This window comes from Cucurbita moschata, unplaced genomic scaffold (genome assembly GCF_002738365.1).
Source record: "Cucurbita moschata cultivar Rifu unplaced genomic scaffold, Cmos_1.0 Cmo_Scf00033, whole genome shotgun sequence".
In the NCBI taxonomy this organism is placed as follows: Eukaryota; Viridiplantae; Streptophyta; class Magnoliopsida; order Cucurbitales; family Cucurbitaceae; genus Cucurbita; species Cucurbita moschata.
In genome coordinates this window covers 596301-614992 of record NW_019268549.1, presented here as the reverse complement: position 1 = coordinate 614992, position 18692 = coordinate 596301, and the positions used below count along the sequence as shown (strand labels likewise).

The 18692-nt window shown below is 34.9% G+C and overlaps 3 protein-coding genes across 4 annotated transcripts; 2 read left to right on the top strand and 1 right to left on the bottom strand.

Moving 5' to 3' along the window:
- Positions 1–783: 783 nt before the first annotated feature.
- Positions 784–2562, bottom strand: LOC111430406. Its single transcript, XM_023066631.1, has 3 exons — positions 1647–2562; positions 1469–1540; positions 784–1321 (listed from the first exon to the last, which is right to left on the bottom strand). The coding sequence occupies exons 1-3, from the start codon at positions 2307–2309 to the stop codon at positions 1316–1318; spliced, it is 741 nt and encodes a 246-aa protein (XP_022922399.1). The 5' UTR covers positions 2310–2562; the 3' UTR covers positions 784–1315.
- Positions 2563–7863: 5301 nt separating this feature from the next.
- LOC111430362 (E3 ubiquitin-protein ligase HOS1-like) lies at positions 7864–14677 on the top strand. The gene is made up of 10 exons (XM_023066579.1): positions 7864–8147; positions 8535–8922; positions 9173–9307; positions 9406–9581; positions 10448–10852; positions 10947–11105; positions 11817–12311; positions 12715–12852; positions 13248–13927; positions 14021–14677. The coding sequence occupies exons 1-10, from the start codon at positions 8034–8036 to the stop codon at positions 14193–14195; spliced, it is 2865 nt and encodes a 954-aa protein (XP_022922347.1). The 5' UTR covers positions 7864–8033; the 3' UTR covers positions 14196–14677.
- Positions 14678–15094: 417 nt separating this feature from the next.
- LOC111430422 (O-fucosyltransferase 30-like) lies at positions 15095–18617 on the top strand. 2 transcript variants are annotated; one of them, XM_023066657.1, is made up of 3 exons: positions 15095–15755; positions 16474–17781; positions 18334–18617. In XM_023066657.1, the coding sequence occupies exons 1-2, from the start codon at positions 15313–15315 to the stop codon at positions 17528–17530; spliced, it is 1500 nt and encodes a 499-aa protein (XP_022922425.1). In that variant the 5' UTR covers positions 15095–15312; the 3' UTR covers positions 17531–17781; positions 18334–18617. The 2 variants fall into 2 exon arrangements, with proteins under 2 accessions (XP_022922425.1, XP_022922426.1); XM_023066658.1 differs by having other exon boundaries at positions 16474–18186.
- The last annotated feature ends 75 nt before the right edge of the window (positions 18618–18692 follow it).

The following is an 18692-nucleotide window of genomic DNA, read 5'->3' as shown; positions in this document are numbered from 1 at the left end:
ACTTGTAGTTTCGAAATTTAAATTCGTAGTTGGACCCAACTTGAAAAGTTAACAAAATGAAGCAAATCATGCAATATAAGTATCAATTTCTCATTATCAATCATGGAAAGATTCAGGACCGGTTTGGAATGACCTTATAATGGCTTAAAAATACTTTTTTAAGCACTTAAAAAGTCATCCAGATGGACCTTAATCGCTACCATGTAAGGGATTAAGATTACTCAAAGAAGAAGAATAGACCCATGCAGAGAAATGTCACCAAAATCATGGAGAGACAATATGAATGATAGTCGTGCAAAACTACATGGTAGATTTTAGATCAATGATAACAAATGTGTTCAACTGAGACAAGAAAAATCATCGTGAGGAAATTTTCATGTACAACAGAATCCTTTAGATCTAAAGAGAATGAAATTATCATACGAAAGCAGCCCAGCCTCTCATATACATTCAAACAAAACAGAATAAAGAACAAAAGGCCAGACCCAAATTATAGCTACAATAACCACTTACCTCAGGTGGGCAAACCCACAGATTTGAGTAACAGGAAGAATGAAAAAGAAAAAGCCAAGCAATGCGAGGGACTTTCAAGAGAAAAAATGAACATTGAACACATTCACAAAACTAATGTTCAGATATCCCAGAGATCCCAACGATTTAAATGATGCAGAACTAGAATTTCTTTTCAGCATATTACTGACAAGAAAAAGATACAGCAAGAAGCTGCTTTTAGCCCATTCAAATACAGTAAGAACGGATGAAAATCACGGAACGTTAAGAAGGATAGAAACATATCACCATTAACATCAGCTTGAAGCATTTGAATGAAAGTTCTACCTGAAAAAAGAATGCACAGACAGGTACAAGCTATAGAAATTGCAAAAGAAACCAAGCTCTTGATAATCTGCCCCCAAGCAATCTAGGGAAGCCTGTGAAACATTATAACCGATCAACTAATAAGAATTGTTCATATGAGCAGTAAAATTCCAGACTATATCACAAAAGGCTTTAATAACAAAACCTTGTAATAATAAGATGCAATTCAACCTACTTTACTTTACTTTCATGTTACATAATGAAATTACAGAGTCAGATGACTAACATTAGAACCTGCTCTTGCAACGGACCATAGAGATTATTACACAAGGGGGAACAACAGCATAGAAAATTTGGATTTCCTATGTGGTCAATGAATCGTAACCTTGTTTCCTCTTCCTAGAAGTAAGAACAGTATACCTCCAACAAAGGTCCGAATCATTGCAGGCGAGGCAAACTATTCCAGCTTCGAAGATCAAAAAAATTATCGTGATCTTGTCTATCTCTGCAGCCACAAAAATAAAAAACATGTGGGAAAACGAAAAATCTCTGGTTTGTCATGTTTGACAAGCGAAATGAAATGAATGAGGAAATATTAATGCACCGTCGTGTTCAGAATTCAATCGGAGCAAGAAGAAAGTCTTTGAAGTACCTTGGCTGGAGAATCCGAGAGACGGTAGGCGTCCGCAGTAACTCCGACCAACCACAGTCCAGGAAACACAGTCTGAGAGACGATCGAGAAATTAAGAACCGAAAAAGAGAATAGTGAAACCATTTCAGTATCACCAAGCGGAGAAGAAATGGTAAGAAAATTTCAGGAAAAATCATACATCGAGTTGCTTCTGAACATTCTTAGGTCTCTTCTTCGGCCGCCGAGAAGGTCTAGATCCAGTCATGATGAATATATCTTCCTCAATCTCATCTCTCGACAGAGCGATCCAGAACTTTCTTTTCTCCTTCTTCTCTATCCTATGCGACTCTGTAAATCCCCGCAACCGGAGCGATTTCGGCTGCGGATTCTCCCCTTGCTGAGACGCACCAGCAGCGGATGAAACTACCCCGTCCGGTTCTTGAAAGTCTCCTCCATTCTTCAAATCACCAAAGCCTCTCAACGACGGCCCCTTCCGCGGCCTGAGATTCCAAGGCTTCTGCACTATTTCCTCCCCCTCGGCCTCCTCCCCTTCCTGCTTCTGCTCCTTAACAACTTCATCTCCAACCTCACCTTCAGAATGCTTCGCAAATTTATCTCCCAGTGAACATGGCGAAAACGCCAATCTGTTCCGAGCGGTGCGCGATCCACCTCGAAGTTGAAGCTTAGAGTCAGCTTCAGACTCTGGTTCGGAATGATCGACAGCATGCGATGAGTCACCGCCGCCGCTGCCGATTGCCCGACGAATGCGGTGATTGCTGTTGGTCTGGTTCTTCCCACCCCATTTCAGAAAAGGCAGAGCGAAGTTATGCAAAGGCTGAGACTTAACCGGTCCAGTAGCCATAGGAAATCCACAACTTCCACAATCTCCACCTACAAAACGTCGTAAGACACAGAATGCTTCTTCTTGGAAACCACCTTCACAATCTGTATCTACAAAACGTTCTAAAACAAACTCCGCGGCTTGTCGAGATCAATGAGCCCTGAAAAGAAATGGTCCCCGGAGATCGGCAGAGCCGCCGCTGCCGGAGGAGAAGAAGAAAAAAGAAGAGAAAAGAGAGAGACCAAGTTTCTTTTGGGGGTGAAAATTGTAGTGGGCTTCGCGCTCGCCTAACTTATACGAGGAACGCAGAGTCGCAGCTAAGTTCGTTCTGCGCCACGGTTTTACGCCATGCGTATTTACGACTTTACCCCTCCAATTTTTGTATTGATAGGTAAAGGTGCCTCTGTAATTTATTCTATTACATGCCACGATGATCACGCCCTTTTCAGTAATTTAATCGCTTTTATTAATTTTTTCTTTTTTACTTTCATCTTTTTTTTTCATCGTTTGCTTGCTTTATAAGATAAATGAATAATTTACTCTCAATTTTAATAGAATTTCTCACGATAGTATGATATTGTCCACTTTGAATATAAGCTCTTCTTCACTTAGACGAACACGACTCACGACTCTCTACAATGGTATGATATTGTCAAATTTGAGTATAAACTCTTATGACTTTGTTTTGGGTTTTCCCAAAATGCCGCACACGATTGGGAAGAGTATTCTTTATCTATAAACCCACGATCATTCTCTAAATTAGTCGACGTGGGACTTTCATAATCCAACAACTTTAACCTAACTTTTTAAATCTTAATAAATTACAAATATTAAGATTAATTTGATTTAAAAATTGTTTGAAAATATATATATTATTTCAAAATGACTTAATGGAAAACTGTTAAAAGTATATAATAAAAAGGAAACATATTTGTAATTAATATAAATTGTTTTTTTTTTTTTAACATACCATAGAATAACATTTTTATTGAAAATATTTAAAACAATTGTTGAACCTAAGCTTTCCAATTCTGAAAGTATAATGACAAATTAGGTTTGTAGTAAATTTTGTTGACTAAATTACTATTTGGACCAAAAATGTTTTAAATACATTTTAAAATTATCTACCTTTTTAATTTTATATCAAAATTATATGTCAGATAAATTTATAAATTTTTAAATCAATGTCTAATAATTTTATAAATTTTTTATTTTAGTATAATAAATCTCTAAATTAAAGATATTAGTATGATCTCTCGACTTTTATAATATTATATTTTCTATTTAAAATATTAATTATTTTATTTTAAAAAATTAATACCATAAGTGAGTAAAAAAATTGAAATAAATATAACTCTTAGTTTGTATAAATTGACGGTGTAAAATATGATGATATATTTTTTTAATGAAATAAATAATAGCAATAATTTCAGTATTATGTAACAAGTTAACTCAATAATTTTAAGGTATTAAATAAATCTTATAATATCACTAATTTTATCTGATAAAAAGTAATAAAATATCAAAATATATATAATTAATATTCACTTTTAACCCAAACCAAAGTCAAATTCAGTGGTTGACCCATTGACTTGGCTATAAGGTTGAATCACCACGACCTAATCTCAGATAGTGTCTTAGGCTCGTTGGAGTTGAACCTCAATCGAGCCTGGATTTTTACTTGTAGGGTTAGGTTGCTCGAATGATGAGAATAAATTAGGTAAAAAAAAAAATCACCAAAGGTTCGAGACTGGGTGGCTAAAGCCTATAATTAATTTTAAAAAAATATTGGTAAAAATAATAATTAAAAAATGATAAAAGTGCAAAGCAATACGGAGGGAAAAAAAATTAAAAGGTGAGACTAAATTCAAAGTCCTAACTTTCACGAACCACAAAAATTAATTAGTCATTAAAGTGTATATTAGCACGATTTTTATGATGATACTCTCTAGTCGCCTTATTAAAATATATTGAGTAAATAATCTTAGGTGAGTCGATTAAAAATAAATTTAAAAATTATGAATCTTCAACCACGACCAGGATGATTATTATTTATTTATTTATTTATTGGAGAATATATGCATTGAAGGGATGAATGGATAGGAAAATAAGAGAGTATATTCGTAAATTTAGTTAAAATCAAAGACTTTGAACAATCAAACAAATGAAGAATCTTTAAAAGCGGTATTGTTGAATTTGGGGGTATATTTGTAAATTTAAAATTACATCAGGGGTAAATAAGTCCAAACGAAACTATTCACATTGTTTACAAAAATTCTAGACACGTGTCTATGAATTGATAAGCAATAGGCATGGACTCAAAAAGTCACAATTAATTTTCAAAAATGGGAAAAATCTTGAAAATAATAGCTACCTTAATTTGGCATTAATATGGGCTTCACCAATAAAAACAGCTATTTATTTATATGAGGTGTATTTTTTAAAAAATGATAAATTAATAATTATGGTAATTTAAATGGCGAGGTAGATGGGGAACTAGCACACTTGGAGAGCGTCGAGGAAAAGGATGAATCGATCCCGAGAAGGAATCTATTGATTCTCTTGTAATTAATTAGACCGTACATGCGGTGATTTACGTTACGGGTGAGGTTTCTAATTCAAGTTCAGAAGGAAAAGGATGAATCGATCCCGAGAAGGAATCTATTGATTCTCTTATAATTAATTGGATCGTACATGCAGTGATTTACGTTACGGGTGAGGTTTCTAATCCAAGTTCAGAATGGCCCAGTTACCAGGAAAAAAAAATGAAAGAATTAAAAGAAACATCTGAACCCTTCATGAAATCAGTGGGTCCATGCCGTTACAACTGAATATACCTTAGATAGGTCAATCCCTCTCCTATGACACTAAAAAAAATTGGGCCGAACTTCTACCCGCCTGCTTCCATAGAACAAAATCGTGGCAACGTAAACTAAGTGGTCATATTATACCAATATTTGAACAAGAATGTCCAACGGACCTGGAAGAAAGTGACTCGCGCAGACAACTGACTCATTTTCAATAGAAATGTATAGTCAAACCAACCCAGTTGGATGGTCAATCTCAAAGATCTTACCGGTCGATAAATCGGAGACGAACGACCACAATCCTGACCTTACCGACACCAGAGGTTTACTAATTAATGAACCCCAGAAGCCTATTTTCTTTTCTGATAAAATCAACCAAGTCTAACCAGTCACGACATGTCATTGATATTGATTGAGTCGGATTTTCATTCACTGAATCAAGACTATTCTTTATAATTTTAAATGCAAGAATCAGCGTAAATTATAGAAAATGGCAATTGTGATTGACTTGGGAAGTCGCTCGAGTACATGAGCTTCCCTAATGGCTTCAATTCAAGTTCATTTTCTGGAGATACACTAAGATTAAAATAAATAAACTTACCGTTGGACTCTACACGCCATGTAAAGATGTATGATGTTATGTATTTATAGTATGAAGCATGTCAGTCATAGTCAGAATGATAATATTTAATGAATAGTATGACAGTATGTCACGGGTTGTATTATATATATATATATAGTTTACGAGCCCTGATATCATTGTTACCATTGGGTCAGAACTATGTTTGTATAAATTTGTCTAATAAATTTTAATCTTTAAGAAAATGACTTAATTAATATTTTTTAATACATTAAAGACAAAATTAAAAATTTTAAAATATTAAAGACACTTACGGATATTATTTTACCGATCAGATACAATTTAGTATAATATGAACTTATAAAACGATAACGAAGTCAATTTAAGTCTAATTCATCTGACTGAATAATAAAAAACTTGAATTCAACAAAAATAATTACAATAAATATACTAATTTTTTTAAAGATAAGGTATTTCAATTTCACCTGGAGTTGGCAACGGGGTAGGACGAGGACATATCCTTGCCTCGGTCCCCATCAATCCTAGATTTGTCTCCGCTAAAAAAAAAAATGTTAAAAACATCAATATATATTTTAAATTTTTTATTAAGAATACGAACTAGTCGAGTTTAGGATTGAAGTGAGGGATGGGGTAAAAATACCATCTCACTCTCGATCGGACACCTAAAATAAATTTCCAATTTAATTCCAACGCTCAAATAAAACGGAGATCTTTCGACCCGATCTCTAGAGTATTTTTGTCATTTCAAATCTCATAAAAAAAAAATGATATTAGAATATGATTGATAATTAATTAATCGTTACGTGACTTTTCCCTCACACAAAGGCAGAAAATTCTGAAACTCTAAAAATCGAGAGAGTGAAATGACCATAATACCCTCATGATGGCTATTTTATTTCGTGAATTACAAAAGGGAGCGTCATGTGCTTGGTAGGAAAAGAGGTCACAACAGCCGACAGGTGACGCGTTGATACTGATTTTTCCTTTATATTTTTTTTGTCGTTTAGTGGCCTTTAACAAAATTCACTCGATATCGAGGGTAAATTGGTAATTTGACTTTTTCCAATATGCTCGCACATTTATTTTAATGATATTTTTGTGAAAATCAATTTTGGTGCGAGTCTATTTACATGTAATAATTTAATACGTAAACTTTAATATATAATAATATAATTTCTGTATTTTAAAATTTAGAATATAGTTTAGTCTATACCGTAAAATTAATATAAATATTTAATGAAATTTATTGTACTAATAAAGTGACTAAAAGTTTAATAAGTTTATAGACGAAGAAAATCTAAATCATTAAATAATACAAATAATTAATTTTTTTTATTAAAAATTTAAATAGATAGGTACTATTATGAATATATTAATTTTAATTAAAAATTCTTAGAAATATACTATTTAATTACTCTTAAATTTTAATTATGTTTTAAAAATTTTAAAAATTTTAAAAATTTATCATTCTTAAACCCTTTAAGAGTTTTTTTTTTAAAATTTATTATTTGGGTTAAAATGTTTTACCCACGCTATTTCATTTTGAATAAATTTCTATTTTTTTAATTAATACGAAAAATTTTGTAAATAAATTGTGGGAAAACAAACCCAATTTTTATAAACTCGAAAAATAAAAAAATTACGATTTTTTTTCAGGTAACAATATAATCGGTCAAATTACATGGTTGATTTTTTTTTTATTATGATAATTATTTAATAAATTAATTTTTATGAGTACTTTTAAAAAATTAATAATTTAAAGTGTTTTTAGTATAAATTATTGAATGATTTTTTTAAAAAATTAATAAGAGAAAAAAGCATTTTATAAAATTGGATTTATTTAGAAACTACTTTGAAAGAAAAGACTTAATATTCCAAATATTTATTTGGAAACACATTTGTAATGAAATAAACTCCACAATTAAAAAAAGAAATGTGAGATAATAATAATAATAATTATTATTATTGAGAATGTTTTTTTTTTTTAATTAATATCATTGGGCCAAGTGCGAGCCCAAAACCTGAATTAGTTTGAACCCGGCCCATTTATATTTTGTTATTCGACAAAAAAAAAAAAAAAAAAAAAAAAAAAAAAAGAAAAAAAAAAAAGAATAAAAAAAAAGAACAAAAAGAAAGAAAAGAATAAAAAATTCATTTATTTTCTCCTCTCCCCCGTAGGAGAAGCTTTTCAATTTTTCTGTATGCGGAACTTGGAAGCTTCAAAACCTTCAAACATCTATAATGGCGTCCTCCATTGACAAGCCCTAGCTTCAACTTCTTCACTATCATTCTTTGTCCTCAACGCTCGGGGATACTGTTTGCTTCTTCTCCCTCTCAATGGACAGGCAAATCGACGGTCACGCCGTTCCTTCGACATATACTAATGGCAGGGCTGCTTCAGCCTCCACTTCTTCGTCCCTGCGACCTGATTACAGTAGTCGAGCAGTACAGGTACTCGTTTCTTTCTACTAGTTGATGCGTTTATGTTGTAATGCTTGATAGGGAAACCCTAGCTATTTTGGTTAGCATGTGGAGAGTTCATGTTTTGTTGTGCTTTGATTTTTCTTTCCGGAAGTATTTCCGTACTCGAGTTGCTGCTGTAGAGTGTGGACCAACTTTTGCTTAAAGTTTCGCGAGTTATGTGCTTTAATGGTTGTTGTGGTTATATTATTCAAAATTATTGACTGCCTGTCGAACTTTTGTGTTTGTGGATTTGACTGATTGATGGCAATGTATTCATTAAAATGGTGCTTATCCTGTTAGACGTTGATTTTTAATTAGTCTGTTCATTAGGTGGTAGACTGTTTTTAACTGTTTTGATTATATTTTTAAATCTAGGATGCGCTGAAACATTTGGCATCTATTGATCTGATCGAGTTATGCAATGAAGCAAAAGTTGAGCATTGTCGAGCTACAAGAGACTTGAGAAGCTGTGGACGGGATGTTCAGTTTGTGTTGAATTCATGTGGGCATGCCTCTCTGTGTGAAGAATGTTGCCAACGGTGTGATATTTGTCCAATATGCCGAGTCCCAGTTCCAAAAACCAGTGCTAGAATACGTCTTCGTCTCTTTTATGAGTGTGTTGAAGCTGGTCTCATTCCCAAGAATTCCAAGGAGAATCCTCCTGAGGAAGATGGGGAGAATAGAATAACTACAGATGTTCAACGCTTGTACTCCTTATTTGATATTGCGCTGGAAAACAACTTAGTTTCTTTAATCTGTCACTGTATCCTTATCAGTCTGACTAATGTGCTAGCATTCCACGTATATGCCATCCAGTTCTTATATTGTCCTCTTTTCACCTTACCGTGAAACACTTGTTGTTTCTCTCTCTTTATTTTCTTTTGCATGGGAGGCCTTAAACAATCTAACAAAGTTGCAATCCGTTTTGAAGAAATACGCTTATCATCTTACCTTGTTAACTTGTGTTTAATCTAATGTTTAAGGTTCATGATTCCTTTACAATAAGTTCTCAGATGTTACAGATGTTTGTATGGATGAGAGTGCTGTATCAAGTGATCCTGTAATTGCATTTTTGTTGGATGAAGTGGTTGTGAAGGATTGGTGTAAGCGGGCCTCCAGGAATATTATTACAGAACTTCAAGTAATATGTAAGCTAAATCTTGAAGATTTTGATTTCTTGTATTTTAACTTGGCCTGCATACTGAATACTTATAAGCTTATATGTATACTTTCCATTTCATTTTAGATAACTCTGGTGTAGAGGGAATGAGGTCTAGGATGAGCCTACTACTTAAGTTTTCGGTGCTGCTTGCTGGCATATCCAATGTGCTAGAAGTGTTAGACTCATCATTTAGAAGCTCTCATTCAGCACAGCTTGAGGACCTGCACAATCTTCATGAGGGCATATTGAAGATCAAGCAGGTTCAATATCTTCGGTAGCAATACGGTTATCAATCTCCGTAGTTTTCTGCTTTACATTAGGACATAGTTCTTGGCTGTCCTTAAATGAAATATGTGCTGGCCTTCAATTAACTTAAATGTCATTTTAATAGTTAATGTCACTGAATCCTGATATCTGGCTTTGTTAATTAGTAGATCTGCTTTCTGATCAGTTGGAGAATACTGAATGGAAACATGCTAACTCAGTAGATATGCTAAGATGTTCTCCAACTTGAGAAAAACAAAGATAGCCTTACCCAAAATTTGTTTCTCTTTTCTTCCTTTGATGAAAAAGATATTATCACAACTCTGTATTCAATATTTCCATTCACACTGACTGAAAAATGTTAAAATTGACATTCCTTAGTGAAGAAGGAAAAAAAACATTATTACTGGTTAGCATCTGACAATGATAAATCATCCAGGAGGTTGCATGTGTGATGTTTATCATTTTATCACTCTTCATTTATGTCGACTACGTAGATGGTTTCTATCAAATTTATTATCGTTGGATAAGTAAACATAGGAATTTAAAATCTGTAGAGACTAGACTCTCATCCATTGACATTGAATGATAGTTTTTATTTTCTTTTGCCATAAATTTTCTAGGTTTAGAAAACAGATTATGAAGGTAAAGTTATATTATTTTCTCTTAGATTTCTGTTTTTTCCCCCACTTTTAAATAGTAAATGTTTGCAATTCAGTTACTGGTAGATCTATATGTCCCATGGAGGGTTAGCAAGAAGTTGGGAGATTAGAATTTTAGACCATCCTGCTGTAACTACTGTCCCTTTTCTCACGATAGTCTTCATGTTAAAATACTTTTTGGTTACAATTTCTTTTACCAGCACATGGAGATTATGATGTGGTGCATAAGGCATCAGTTTTTGGAGAATGTCAGGTCCCGCCATTCTAGCTTCACATCATGGCTTACTGCTGTCCGTGAAAGGAAATCTGCTGCCATCCGGCAATCATGGCCTGATGCTTTAGATGACTCTGCTGATTCCATTGGACTGGATGGATCTCTCTTCATCGAGGATGCACTGGGGAATCTTGATATAGAGCAGTGGTTCTCCCTAGATGTTGTGGATGGTTTAGAAATTGCATCTCTGGAAAATGATGGGGCCCCTGTAATCTTCAGATCTAAGATTGGGGGGAGTTCAGGATGCTACCCATTTGAAAATCTTCGAGTTGCTGTTGACGTCCTCTTTCTTCGTGGAAGTTCTGATGTATTGGTTGCAAAGAAAGCAATTGTATCCTTCTTTAGCGATACATCTGTTTCATTGCCCATTTAAATTATATAATTGGCTAGATATATTCCTCTTTTTTTCTCCTTAATCTTGGTAGCTTTTGTATTACTTGTTTGACCGCCACTGGACAATGCCTGATGAGAAATGGAGACATATTATTGAGGATTTTGCAGCCTCTTTTAGTATAACACGGCATTCTATATTAGAATCCTTTGTCTTTTATCTTCTAGATGATCATACAGATGAAGCTCTGCAGGTAACTTCTGTGCAATCTTTCTCCTGCTTGTCTTCATCTTATAGTTTCAGTTTTGCATTACTTATTCAAATACCTAAGATTTATGGTTATTTGCTGTGAAACTTTTTAATCATGGTATCTATGTTTGAGAGGAGAGATAGACGATTGAGTTAGAATGTGTCTTACTGTGGTTCTAGTTCAAGACCAATGAATTAGTGCTGACCCTAAAATTTCAAGTTATTCTTTGGAAAAAGTAAAATCATGCAAATAATGAAGGAATTTGAGAGAATGGATTCAAGCCATTGACGATGTGCCAAGGATTTTGTATCTTTTGAGTTATTTGGTTACTAAATGAATGATAGGGTTGGGTGTTGTATTGTAATAATAGTGGTTGTGTAAATGGTTGAATTGATGAATTCACCTCGATGTCTTCGACAGAACCCCATGGTAAGGCGAGTCATTAGTTTAACAAACTGTCCTACATGTGGGGATCTAGTTAACCCAACATGTGTACTCTAATATTGAAGTGAAGGATGAAATAGTATCACCCTCGTTGATGTACACTAGAGCGAGACAAGTCCTTTAAATTTCTGCCAATAGTTTAATCTAGTTACTCTGGAGTTTTTCTAGTTTCAAATTTACAGACTGCCTATTTCTTGCCGTTTCTGTAATGTATGACTGTCTTCTTCACATGCTAACTTCTAACTTTTCCCTGAATATGATATCATATAGGAAGCCTGCCGTCTTCTTCCTCACATTTCAGGCCCAGCAACACATCCTAAGATTGCTCAAGTTTTGTTAGAACGGAAAAATCCTGATACAGCTCTTATGGTTTTGAGGTGGTCAGGACATGACAGTATGTCAGTCCCAGTTTCACTTGTGGAAGCTGTAACTGGTGTCCGGGTGAGAGTGGAATGTGCACTCCTGACCGAAGCATTTATGTACCAGAAAATGGTCTGCAATAGGGTAAGAGATAGGAAAAAGTATGAAGAACATGAAGATGCATTTGGTAATGCTCAAAGCAAATTTAAAAGCTGGGAGGATTGGATGAAAATATTGGTGACTGAAATTTGTTTTCTTTGTATCCGTCGAAACTTTGTGGATAGAATGATTGAGTTACCATGGGGTTCTAATGAGGAGAAGCATCTCCACAAGTGCTTGCTGGAGTGGTCCACTGCACATCCATCATCCACTATTGGAAGTCTCCTATTCGTGTACTATCTTCAGGTAATCTCTATATTTGCCCGTTATGACTTTTTAAGAAACCATCCCATTGGAATTAATCACTTAAGGAATACAAGGAACCAGATAAGCTATCAAGAAGAATAACGAAAGCAAACCGAACTATTGCTTCTTTTTAAGTTCTTTCCCTACATTGTATGTTCAGCAGTTCCTTTACAACTAATGGACTGAAGAGATTGCTTTGTTTGCTCCGAAGAAGGTTGTCTCTTCTTAATGGTTTAGCTTACAGATATGATTTATTTGTTAACTTTTTGTTGTAGTTAAGTCACTGTCATTTCTAGGCATCTTTTGGACTGCGATATAAAGCATGCATACTAAATTATCATCTTGAGATCTATTTTGCACATGGAGATGGCATATCATGAGGACTTTCTGTATATTCTTTCAGAGGTTTCGATATCTTGAGGCCTACCAAGTAAACATCTTGCTTCAGAAAGCAGAACAAGGCTATCTTTCTGAAAATTCTGTTCATGAAGATGTTTTATCCAGGATGAAATCGACTAGTCACTGGCGAGCAGGATTGGTTGTAAGTTTCCTGAACCATGTTTATTTTATTGAGTGGTTGTTTGCCATGGGGTGAAGGCATGTTCTTTAGAAACACTTTTCAGTGTAATCTAAACACCAGAAGTTTCCGGTTGAATGGGTTCTGAATTGTTGTTGGCTTGTTGTGATTTAACATATTCAACCACAAAGGTTGAAGTATTTTATTGAAATCATTTGACACCAACTCTAAATGTGAGGTTTAACCTCACGATCTAAACAATACTATATTTAATTGCAAAATCAATACAGCCATTTTTTTGGTCCTTCATAAATGTTTTTATAGTACTTTCTGGGTTCGCAACTCATGCTTGGCCTTGTTATTTCATTATTATTATTTTTAACTTTTTGATATTTAATTTTATTGCCTCAAATGAACAGGATAAATTCATGGAGTTGCTACCAGAAGTCCAACAGCTGGAAATAAAATCTGGGAAGTTGCCCACGGTCGATGTTAGTTCCGAAGTGGAATCGTCACCAGAGGCTGATCCATCTGGGGTCCAGGAGCAGCACTTAAGTAGTATATTGATCCCCTCAACTAATACGTCTACTGTATCACAGAGAAACGACAGTCGATTTATCCTCAAACCCCCAGTTTTCGAAACTCCAGGAAGACTAGGTGGGACATCGAATCATTCCAAAGTCGCGAAGTTCGGCTCGCCATCGGTTCACAAAAGGCTGTTTAGTAGTAAGGAAAGAGTACCAAAGATAGGAAATAGTCTACACAAGAGTGTAGATTTTCAGGACATGTTTAGTTCCGGATTCCATCAAGCGAGTGCTATGAATATTTCCCCCTCAGAAGAAGCCACGAGAAGTTCAAGGCTCCTTCCAAATAGTCATGAGAAACTCTCACTGGATAAAGAGCAAAATGGAATTACTAACCAAGTTCGGAACACCTCTACATATTCCCGTAGGATAACTGCTAACCCTACATATAATACACCCGACCGCAAGTTCGGTTTATTAGATGTTCCTTCAAGGGGAGTGCAGGAAAATGGATCTACTAAAGATAATGGAACATGGAACATCTCTTCTTTAGATTATCCAATGGACATTTCGAGGTAAGAAACACCTATTTCATCCTCCCATTGCATTTCCTTTTTCAGTTTTCTTGTTATTATTTATGTTTATACTGTCTGTTCCAAAAAATTCAGTCATGGAGGAGGACAAGATTCTGCAGCTGATATTGGATATTCGAATGGTGTTCCAAGATGGAGGTCTGATGAAGTGAGCGATGAGGAGGAAGCAAGTCCTAATAGAGTTCCAAGCAGGGTAGGTCACAGAGCTACCCTAAGCGGTAGTAGAAGAACAAGGTTAACCAAGAGATAATGACCGTTGTGTTCATCGAACAACTTGAGATAATGCATTTTATGCGATGTGGATAGCTTGGAATTGGTTCAAAAACCATGAGAGTTGCAAACCTTACCACCTCAAAATACTCTTGGCTAGGATAGGAGGACGCAGTGGCTTGAATTTGCTGCTTCCATGAGAGATCGAATCATTAACAGCCAAAAGCTTCATGTTGCGAAGCTCGGAAAGGAACGAGGAACTCATTCGAGGTTTGCTGTTTGCTTCCCTTCACTCTCTATTTTCCATGTGAATTTTTGTATTTCAAATGTCAATATCAATAGCTTGATAATTTTTGATGAAATGAGTGTGTTTGATCAGGCCAGCAACGGGTGAGATTGGTTGAAAATATTTCTTGTAATGCCTCTTTTTTCCATTGCGAATATTGATAGAGAACTAATTTATGTGAGGTAAGAGTAGGACTCTCTCAATTTTGATATCTATATTTTAGTGCAAAATTTGAATATATATATATATATATATACACATACATATATATATATTTTTATGTATTTATTAGATCTAAATTTTAATTTTTAAATTTTTTAATATAGAATTTTCTCTTAAAAAGTTTAATACTTAAAATATTTCATGTTACAAATTATATGATATTGCAAACTAATAATCATACAAAATAGGTTATATTCAACTTGTGCAATGTTTTACATTACTTAAAAACTTTATTATCTAAATTTGTAATTTTAATTTTTAGAATAATAAATAATTTAATGTCTAGGAAAAAATGATTTTAAAAAATTAGAAAAGATTCAAAATACTTTTAAAATATTTAATTAACATTTTTCCTCTTCCAAGGTGCTTATAATTATAGAAAGGTAATTTATATATATATATTTTTTTAATTTATTTCAAACTCATAAATTGGATCGATAATTCTTTTTTTGCAAGTTTTTAGCCCAAAAATTGGTCCCAGCTAATAGTCCAGGCCCACTATGGATCCATTGTGAGCCCAACTAATATCCAAAGGCCCATTCCTTAAGGCCCACTAATGGAGAAAGGCGACTCAGCAATCTCCTTTGTTTTTCCCCGTCTTCAATATCTCACCTCAGTTGCAGGGAAGCTCTGAACAGAGAGAGAAGCCATGAATATTTTCGGTTCGAGCAGATCTCCGATCAATGGATGGAACTCGAAAAAATCCAAATTTCTGCACCGACGTTTTTCATTGCCTGTTTTCGCTCTACTCTCCGGTTCCTTCTTTCTCCTCTACCTGTTCTCCTCCTACTCTTCCTTCATGCCCTCGACTGCATTCTCAACTTCAAATTCGCGCAAATGCAGTTCCCGGATCTTAGATTTGGGGGAGAGATTTCTGTTTTACGCGCCTCATAGCGGATTTAGCAACCAGCTTTCTGAGTTCAAGAATGCAATTCTCATGGCCTGGATTCTCAACCGGACTCTTGTTGTTCCTCCGATTCTGGATCACCATGCCGTAGCTCTCGGGAGTTGTCCGAAATTCAGAGTTACGGATCCTGGTGAGATTCGATTTTCGGTTTGGGAGCATATGCTTGAACTTCTTCGGAATGGAAGGTAATCATTTTCCCCTTGGTTTGTAGTTTTTTTTTCTTTTTTCTTTTTTTTTTCAGATGTCTTGATTTTTCTCTGGATTTATGAGTGTTCCGTTTGTTGGGTGGCTAGATTGATATAGAAGTTTGTTCTAAATCAAATACTTGTACCGTTTTGATGAACTGGTAGCAATCCTAGCTATATAGCTTTAGTTTACTTTTCCATTCTTTTCTTTTGAGACTCTGATTTCACAAGAAGATGAAAGAAAATAAGGCTAAATTACATATATATATATATATATATATATATAAAACCTTAACTTTTTTATTTGTTATAAAAATGACCTGTTCTTTCAAAAGTTGCAATAACATTTCATAAACGTTGAAACTACCTTGGTAGAAATTTGCTAGAATGTTAAATGAAAATTGAGACTCAGTAGGAGTTTGAGGATTTCTTGGATCCCAAATTGGGACCACAACACAACACCGTTCCAAATCCCAATTTTTATGCAACGTTCAAACAAGTTTCTACTCCAAGAACAGGTTTGAAACTTCTATGAATGGTCAAGAGTAATATTGCAATTTTTGAAGGATCAGGAACATTATTGAAACAAAAAGGCAAAGTTCGAGAGTTCTTTTTTTTTTTTTTTTTTTTTTTTTTTTTTCTTTTTCTTTTTCATAATTTAGCAAAACGTCGTGGTAATATTTTATGACATAATCTATGTATTTCGATTCTGTGGCAGGTATGTTTCAATGGCGGATATTGTAGATATTTCATCGTTAGCTTCTTACTCTTCTATTAAGGCCATAGATTTTAGGACCTTTGCATACTTATGGTGTGGAGTGGATCTGGAAAGTGTTTGTTCCAATGAATATAACCTAAAGCAATGTGGTCGTCTACTAGCAGGGCTTGATGGAAATGTAGACAAATGTTTACATGCTGTAGATGAAGATTGCAGAACTACAGTTTGGACTTACAAAAATGGTGAAGTTGATGGAGCATTAGACGTTTTTCAGCCTAACGAACAGCTTAAGAAGAAAAAAAATGTGTCGTATGTCAGACGCCGTCGAGATGTATATAGAGCCCTTGGACCTGATTCCAAAGCCGAACTCGCTGCTGTTTTGTCGTTTGGAAGTCTTTTTACTGCCCCATACAAAGGTTCAGAACTGTATATTGATATCCATGAAGTTAGTGGAGATCAAAGAATAAGTTCTTTGATAAAAAGCATTGAGTATCTACCATTTGTCCCAGAAATCTTGAGCGCAGGGAAAGAGTATATCGACAAGATCATAAAAGCTCCATTCCTTTGTGCTCAACTGAGATTGTTAGATGGGCAGTTCAAAAATCACTGGAACGCTACTTTTTTGGCCCTCGAACAGAAACTAGACTTGATATTGCAGGATGGTAACGAACCCGTTCATGTCTTCGTGATGACCGATCTTCCTGAATCGAATTGGACTGGAAGCTACTTAAGGCATCTTGCTAGGGATTCAAATCACTTCAAACTCTTTTTACTCAAAGAACACGATGAATTGGTTCAACGAGCATCGAAAAAAGTGATGGTTGTAGGACATGGCTTGAGATCGACATCCAGTGCATTTGGTCCTAGCAGAATTCATGATATGAAGAACAAATGTACTTCTGAGAGATTACCCGATATTCTCTTATACATAGAGGAAACTGTTTGCAGTTGTGCTTCACTTGGTTTTCTTGGCACTGCTGGCTCCACAATTGCAGAAAGCATTGAGCTGATGAGAAAATATGGATTATGTTCAGATCAAAATTCAACCCCATCTTGACATTTGACTTCAAACTTTAAATTCTTTAGGACGTCCACTGAAGTTGTTCTGTGTCGACTTAATATCTCTGGATCATTCGACGTAGTCGATGCTGATGTACTTGGATTGAACGTATGCAAACCATTTGATTCTGCTTGGCTTGTCATGCATTGAAGACTACTCGAAATCAGGCTTCAAATTTACCAGCATCTGGGTATGGTGGATTGTACCAACATTGATCATCACATCAGTTTTCAAGGTTGCATTTGGATGTAAGTATGCATACACTATCATATTCACCATGTGGAGGAAATCATATTGTACTGTCTGTATTGTACAAACTGGATAGTTTAGGAGAGTCATATAGTTCCTTAAGGAAACACCCCTGTTGTTTTCTTAGAAAGATTGGATCTCTGTACGGCCTTTTGTCAGGCTTTCGTCCTTTTGCCTCCTTCCTGACTTTTCAAAGAGGCCCTTTACGACTATAAAGAAGAGAGGTCGTTCCTGTGTCAATTTAGCTACTTAATATTTAATACTAAAGTCAAGATGAACGTTATTCTGAGCTTGTGTAAGGAGGCAAGCAAATGAAGGGAGGCATTATGAGCTCAATTATAGTAGACTCAACAAATCGCTTATAAAATGCCGACTACTAAGTTCAGATCACGGTGGAATTCATGGTGGACGTTCTTCTCCTCAGCCCTCCATTGTGTATTTAGAACTGTTTTGTTTCTATTTAAAGTTGTTTTCACTTGGGGCTTAACTCCAGAAATGTTGGGCTTCAACTTCATATGAACTAACTTACAGTCCCTTTTTCCTTCTTCCAGATATTAGTCATCTTCCTTGATTGAGATGCATGGAGCTGGCAGCTAAGGATATAGACAAGGAAAAATGGTCAGTTTGATCTGAACCGAGCGGGTTCGGTTTGTTCGTGTCCCTTGGCAGCTTGAGCCTAGCATAATGTCATTTTCTCCTTCCCTATTGTCTGCACAAGCTTTGAGCTCAGATCTGGTAAGGATATACAAAATTAATGTTTATTTTGTGGACCTAAACTTTTGAAAACTTTGGTAATTAATATCTAAGTATATAAATACCTCAGAATTATAGGATTTATTTTAAAATAAATACATTAATTTTTTAAAATGCTAATGTGTAATTTATATGAACAAATCTAAACACAAATAAA

Coding starts and splice junctions, on each gene's coding strand:
- LOC111430406 (XM_023066631.1), bottom strand. CDS start 2,309: ATGGCTACTGGACCGGTTAAGTCTCAGCCTTTGCATAACTTCGCTCTG. Junction 1,541..1,646: donor ATGTTCAGAAGCAACTCGAT/GTATGATTTTTC, acceptor ATCGTCTCTCAG/ACTGTGTTTCCTGGACTGTG.
- LOC111430422 (XM_023066657.1), top strand. CDS start 15,313: ATGAATATTTTCGGTTCGAGCAGATCTCCGATCAATGGATGGAACTCG. Junction 15,756..16,473: donor GAACTTCTTCGGAATGGAAG/GTAATCATTTTC, acceptor ATTCTGTGGCAG/GTATGTTTCAATGGCGGATA.
- LOC111430362 (XM_023066579.1), top strand. CDS start 8,034: ATGGACAGGCAAATCGACGGTCACGCCGTTCCTTCGACATATACTAAT. Junction 10,853..10,946: donor TGGTTGCAAAGAAAGCAATT/GTATCCTTCTTT, acceptor TAATCTTGGTAG/CTTTTGTATTACTTGTTTGA. Junction 12,312..12,714: donor TATTCGTGTACTATCTTCAG/GTAATCTCTATA, acceptor ATATTCTTTCAG/AGGTTTCGATATCTTGAGGC.